Source organism: Aptenodytes forsteri, unplaced genomic scaffold (genome assembly GCF_000699145.1).
Source record: "Aptenodytes forsteri isolate BGI_AS27 unplaced genomic scaffold, ASM69914v1 Scaffold245, whole genome shotgun sequence".
NCBI lineage: Eukaryota > Metazoa > Chordata > Aves > Sphenisciformes > Spheniscidae > Aptenodytes > Aptenodytes forsteri.
This window is the reverse complement of record NW_008795686.1, coordinates 700529-707702: the sequence shown is the minus strand read 5'-3', so window position 1 is coordinate 707702 and position 7174 is coordinate 700529. Positions and strand designations below refer to the sequence as shown.

General features: G+C 38.2%; 1 protein-coding gene across 1 annotated transcript in view; it reads right to left on the bottom strand.

Moving 5' to 3' along the window:
• Positions 1–2925: 2925 nt before the first annotated feature.
• Positions 2926–7174, bottom strand: part of CEP162 (centrosomal protein 162) — a 47198-nt gene continuing 42949 nt past the window's right edge. The window contains exons 27-28 of the mRNA XM_009282702.1: positions 6863–6997; positions 2926–4655 (exon numbers count right to left, since the gene is read on the bottom strand). Of these exons, the coding sequence (XP_009280977.1) occupies positions 4437–4655; positions 6863–6997 (354 nt within the window). The 3' untranslated portion in view covers positions 2926–4436. The remainder of the gene's footprint in view (positions 4656–6862; positions 6998–7174) is intronic.

Genomic DNA, 7174 nt, shown 5'->3' with positions numbered 1-7174 from the left:
TGATGTTTTGCCTCAGGGGAAAGGTGTAATAACCAACTTTGTATAATATGTTTAAAAAATTTGTCTTTTCCCAGAAAACCCACCTGAGTTGGTTCACTATGAAGTGAATAGAAAGTGTTTTGACCAGGGTAATCCTTCAAGAGGAGCACCTGGAATTTAATGGTGTTTGAAAATGGAATTACTGCAAGTTTTCTTACTGCTTGGGCTGTCTGTTTCAGAGCCTCATCTCAAAACTTACTATAAATGCATCACCTGTGGTAGATTTAACTTCATGGGGAGTTCCCCTAGGATAATTATGTATGTTTGTTTGCATAAACATGTATTATGTAAGAACTTACTAGGTCAAGTTATGTATTCCAGCTTTGAAAGGTGAATATTTGTGAAATGTTCTTCTGTGTAAACAAGTTTTAGTTGTGTACCTTTAAAAAAAAAAAAAAACAAACTTACAGTGTAAAATCATAAAATGCCTGCTCATAGAGAAAAGAAAGTGAACGGTAAACGCATGAACTTCTCTACTAAAATCCAGTGATATACAGTCTCTGAGGCTAAAAGGTGAAGTAAATGATGTGTATTTGTCATGCAATTTAGTATTTATGCACCTGAGCTGTAGATCTTTAAGACTTTAATACTGACATTTTTTGCCACTCTGACTAAAAGAACCCCATAAAACCCTTCACAAGCCACTGGCAAAGGAGGGATTGAAGTGGGCATTTCGCCTTCCACTCTGTCCTATCCTCCTGGCAGTGAAAAGATGACAAAGCTAAATAAATCAACTGGAGATACTGCAGAGCTGGACTGAACTCACTCAGTAGCCTCAGGTACTGACAGATAGCAAAGACAGCACAGACCAGAGAACCACATGTTCTCCAACAAGAGCAAGAGTTGGAGGCCTGTGCTCTCTTAGTTTTGGACATGAGGTGTATGTAATTAGCTGTATGAAAGGCTAAACATTATGATACACAGTTATCAGAGGACTTTCTGTTCTAAAGTGCCATGGCCCCCCTTCCCTGCAGAACTGGATTTGCACAGCTAGTGCTAGTATACAGATCTGTTTTCCTTCTTTTTTCCAGAATAGGTTAAATACTGGATATAGTGGCAGACTTCAGCATGTATTATGTGCTATCAAATAAAGTCTTCATCCGTGATAACCTATTTAATTTGTTACATGAGCAATTTTGACATGTATTTCAGAGAACTTGAAACAGAACACACTGCTTATGTCTCTGCCATCAGTGCCGTGATGAGATCTGATATTCTTCTGCACACCGTTTCTTCTCTTGAAGCAAATGTCTTCTCTGTAATCTAGGTCACCGAGTCACCCGGCCAGCTGCTCACTTGATTTCCTAAAAGCTTCAAACATGACAGTTCAAATTCTTATACTCCAGCTGCTTTGCTGTAAACAAATGAGTTCTAGCTAAACAGAAGGCAACGATTCAAAGAAATGACGTTTAAGATTCTTTTAATCCATCCGTTATAATGCCTCCTGGAAACGCATGATGAAATAGTATGGCGTAAGAAGAAGAAAAACATACAGTATATAATTCTGTTACTCTCTGAAAGATCCCACTGCAATCCTCAGTGAAATACAGTAAAAGCTAATGACTGTTTTGTCAGCCTTTGCTCTGTTCCAGGGTATTTTCCCCTTTCTGTACTGTTAAGACGGCTGGAGAGTCAAGAACTAATAACTTTAGCAGAGAAGTTAAAACTTGAACCTTAGTTCTCCAAAAAGAACACCATTACTACAGCCATTGCAGACCAGAGATGATAGTCTGTTACTGTGTAGAGTGCCCACTTCATGGTAAATGCCTAAAAGCTAAAGACCGTGCCTTAGTGAACGTACAACTACATAAATACATGTGAGAACACAGTATAAACCATGTTATACCTTACAGTAATGGTAAATAATACTGTCCCTGCTCAGTAAAATAGACTCAGAGAGAAAATTTAATTTGAAATTTAATTCAAGCTATGTAAGATACCAGCATTTGCTGAGAACTGAATATAAATTTTAAAAGGTGTTTGAATGAACTGCATGAACACTAAGGCAACGCCCTCTTGATGGCCTAAGGAGTATACGTTTGGGCGAGAGAGTTTCCAGCAACCAGAAATACTTCCCCCAGGCCTTCCTGTCCTAGGCAGTGCCCCAGCATACCTACATCCAGGACCCGGCCTCGCTGGGAACACAAGGGTTGCTATAACCCAAAAATCTCATTTCAGCTCACACATTTTAATGCGGTGTTACGCATATAGCAAATTGTACAGGAAATAAAGGGTAAGGTGAAATTATTCAATTTTTTTATCCTTCTCATTTGCAAAACAGTCCCGAATCAAGAAAATACAGCATATTTACACATAGCTGATATTTTATATACAGAGCATTGTAGTATTTACACATTTTATTAATACAGACTAATACTTCATTATTGGGGGACAAAACAGCCATACTAAAAATACAGAAAATAGCTGAATATGAAACAACTAAGCTTACTGTATTAACTGCCAACTAACCTTTTTTTTTTTTTAATGTCTATATATATGTATAGACTCTCACTTTGTGTTTGTGTATGCTCAAAAAAAAAATACTCCTTGCACTGTTGATTACTGCCTATACCTATACGGTATAATTTGTTACACTATTTTGTTCTTTATGCATGCTCGGTCACATGCTTGTATAAGCCCAAATGCCCGTTTCCTGCTGGTCCCTGAAGAAGCATGATACATAAATACATATACACAGACTGGAACCATTTCACATTTGACTTAAATGCTAGCTTCAACCAATACTACAAAATACAGTGTAGATGATTGTACAAAATTACAACAAGAGGGGACGTGACGAGTACATTCTAGCTTTTATCTTCTCTTTGCGCTAAATAAGTATAGCTGATTGAGCTACAACCTCAATATGTGCGCTATGGAATTCTAAAGGATTTGCAGTGCTGAGACTTCAAACTAGTAATTTACTGATTTGTTTGAAAACCTGTCCTTCCAGCCACCAAATAGCTATTATCTAGAATTTTCTTTAATTTGACTTACTGCTTCTCCTTTTTCTATCCTTTTAGCAGCAGGTTTTTCATACACAACACGTATAATAGCCATCCTCATCTTCCCTCCCCAGTCTCCCCTCTGGAGCAGGGCAGCCCCTGGGGGTTCAGTGGTTCCTAAGGCTACATCTCCTAGACTGCTGATTGTTCTTTCCCCTCCAGTTGGTCCATCTCTTTCAAAACAAGGGACCCAAAGCTTAGCACACTAAGTTAGTTACATGTCAGTGATGCAGCAGCAGGAATTGCTCCTACGCTATCTAGTATCTTACAGGCTCTACGCTTAGGTGTGTAACTCCAGCCGGGCATAAGAGGAGAGGGAGAAGGCAATGGCCTCTCTAACATTCAGCTTGTTACCTGCTATGATGCCTGTCAGTTCAGCAGAAAGTTATATCCACATTCTGCGTTCGGGTGGTAGATTATTCCTGTTAAGCATACCAGTCTCCTTTGTCACTCCTGAAGAGTATAGCTTTTTTTTTTTCCCCTGGCCCCTTTTCCGGTTTGCTCAGTATTTGAACTCTAAATTTGCCCACCAACAAATCCCTGCAGTTGAGCTTTAGGTCATCGTCTTGACATTTGATTGGCCTCTTTACTCTGTCAAGATCATCTATGAAGATGGTACTCTCAGATCCAGAACAGCCCCTTGTACAAATCTTAGTCAATACAGCCTTTCCTTTCAAAAGGGATACCAAGAACTACTCTCACGCTGTATTTTACAGGCTTTTTTTCATATCTGCCCCATAAGAATTCAGCTAGACCACTCTGCCATCATTCTTACCAGCACAGTCGGAAAGCTCTGCAAAGTAAACAGGGAATAGTTTGAATCTGAGCATCACCAGAGAATGCCTGCTCTGCTCCAGCCCGCCAATCATTCACAAAGTTGAAAGGGGTCTTAAAGACAAGGGAAGGAACGTTTTATGAATTGGAGGGAGAGAAGCAAAATGTTGGAAAAAAGAGGATTTTCATGCCCTACTGAATGAAAAATAACAACTCTATACACTAAAAGTACAAGCCAAACAGCATATTACTCAAATTGTTCACAAAGGAATCACTGTAAAACAAGTTATAAAGAAAAGTTAAAAATATTCAGGCATGTTCTACAGTATCCGAAAAAGCATCAAATGGAATTTCTCAATGGTAATTGAGTTTCTGGAATAACCTCAGTATTCCTAATACTTTTAAAAAATTGCACGTAACTTTATTCCTAACAAAATCGAAGACATACAATATGACCGGGGTGCTGCTCAGTGCAAATCTACCTTTGGACAAGCAAGATTCCGGGTAAGATCAGAATGTAATTCAATTTATGAGTGTTACATTAATGATTTTCAATATTACTTTCTACACGGAACTTTGAATATTAAAATCCTGCTTCTCTAATCAACTCCTACCTAATCATGTCTTCCAACAGCTGTCCATCATGCTGAATCCACTGGAATTAGGTGCAGGAATAACAACCCCTTGTTTCTGCAGTTCACGTAAAACATCTAATATTGAATCCAATTCCACCCGAAATTTCTCCAGTTCTTGATTCTTCCGTTGTGCCAGTCTTCGCCACCTCTCAGCCTCATGGGTTTGCCTTGCTTCAGTAATCTGTTGTGTTAGTTGGGTTGCCTGCAAATTAGAAGCAGGTCAGCGTTGGGACTTCCTAGTCAAATACTCAGCCAACACTGCCCCTTTGCAAAAATATGCCAATTCATTACATTTGATGCTCAGTGTCAAAGCCCAATGCTCACGTTAAATAGAAACAATTTGTTCTGAATATAAAAAAAAAAAAAAAAAAAAAAAATCATTCTGATTGATAGCAATAAATGCCTTTAAATATTTGCATTAATGACCAAAGGGTAGAATCCATCACTGACTAATAAGCCTCAGGAGAATTTAACTTATCTTCTCCAAAGCAGCAATTAAAAATTTGAGTATCTAAGATGAAGCTGAGCATATAACATAAAACCCTCTGTAATCAAAATGAACCTTTTGAATTGCCATTTAAATGCGTTAATTAAAAGAACACTCCGCAAGAGAAACAAACCAAATCCGAATGACATGTTCTGGGCTACTACTGTACTTTTAAAAACCACAAGTTCTATGAATTATCAGAAAATACCCTTTAGTCACAAAGGTCTGAAGCTGCTGCAGATAAAAGTTTGAATTAATTTTGACATGAATCTGTGGCGTAATCCTATTAAATTACCAAAATAAAAAGTGTCAGAAGATATCAAAATCTCCACACCACTATTAATTGTAACAGATCGTTTAAGGAAAGCTCTATCACTTAAAGGCCATAACTGTTGTATTTGTAGTTTGATACTAAGGATAACCTGTTATTTCCTTGTTCAGCAATTAGTTTTTCTACATTGTTCAGTTCGTTATCATTCATTTGGGGGACTGTTCGGTGCCCCACTGCAGATGATTAAAGGTGCGAAACCAGGACAAACAAAACCCAACGCTTAATACGTAACAAGGCTAGTAGCACCAGGAAAGATGAAATTACTTAGTGGTAACTGTTGCGTATGCTATTATTTCTATTTTTTAAAAATACATTACAAAACATCTTAGTAAATACTATGGGTCAGGTAATGATTTCAGTGGAGATAGATCACAGACTAGGCAGCAGCAGACTCTTCACAGAAGTGGTAAAGAAGTTCTCACATTATACAAAAGCAAATGAATAGCATAAACCAGTAACTATTACAGTTGCCTTTAGCAGGACAGAATGCGAACAAAAATAGTAAAATCATCAGTGGCGGCAGGGTTTGTTCTTAAACCAGTGACTTGTTTTAGGCACAGCTCTTTTTGGGAAGACAATTAAATATCTGATGTAGAAATGTATGAGAATAAAACCTTCTACCACGAACAATTCTGTACATAGAAGTGTATTCCTTGAGATCTGGTTTCAAAACTGTAGAACAAACTCCACAAACTAAGAACTGCTACAGGTTTGATGATCTTCCAGTGCAACTGCCCTTCCTTGACTTCATGTATTTAAGTAAAACCTAAGTTAAAACACTAACGAAAGACAGTCATATAGTTAAGTGATGAAAGTGTTGAGGAAAAAAAAAAATCTATATTAACTAGAAAACTGTTTCCAGATGATAGAACCTCCCCAGATAGATGGAAAATCAGGATGGAGACCATGAGAGAAAATAAGATGAAAGAATCAGTGCAAAACTGTTTTACCCATTCAAGGGATACAAATGTTAGATACAAGAAACTATCACAAAGATCCAACTGCCAAAATCCAAAATTTTTACTTTGTAGAGGATAAAGGCTTTTTTGTTGTTGTTTCGCATATTAAAAACAGTATGTGGTAGACTGCTACAAGATGTTTCTATACTCTTAATGCAGCTTTTCTGAATGGGACTTCTAGGACTAGAAAATAAAATTACAGTTCTGTTGAGGACTGTATCGTAGCTTAACAAATTCTGCATTACAAACTGTCGTCACTTTTTCAGTAGCTAGCTTTCACTGTGTAACTGAAATATGAACTAACCGAATGATACCAGGGACTTCCAGAGGCCATGCGGTCCAACCCTCTGCAAAAGCAAGGCCTCCGTAGATCAGGTTGTGAGGAAGTTACGCACCTGATAGGCGAGTCATGCAGCAGTAGTCTTAATTACCACAGCAAGGAAGTGCTGCATCTACAGTGCAAGGACTAGCACTGCATCTACATTCACTTGCATCAGCAGGCACCGAAAACAAAACCGTGGCTGTACTTGCCTCTGCAGTGTGAGCTAAAGAAGCCTGTGCAAATACCACGGAATTACAGTTAAACCTATAAATTGCTCTTGAGAAGTAAATGCAGATATACTCTGGTGTACCTTTTGAATTTCTTGCTCTCTTTCTGCATGTCTGGTCTCTATATGCTTGATTTTCTTTTCCAGGCACAAGAAATGCTTCATTTCAGGACTCTGGCTCTCCTTAGCCTCTCTCAGTTCTTCCAACAATTTTGTCACCTACAGTTTGAGAGAATTGATGAAAATTGTTATCATTGTGTTAAGTAGCGTGTAAAACAGATTCCTTTCAAAGTGTATTTGCATTGTTTAATCATTCCATTCAAAAGCTGCAGAAAGGAAGTGTCGTGGTTTAACCTCAGCCGGCAGCTAAGCACCACCCAGCCACTCGCTCACTCC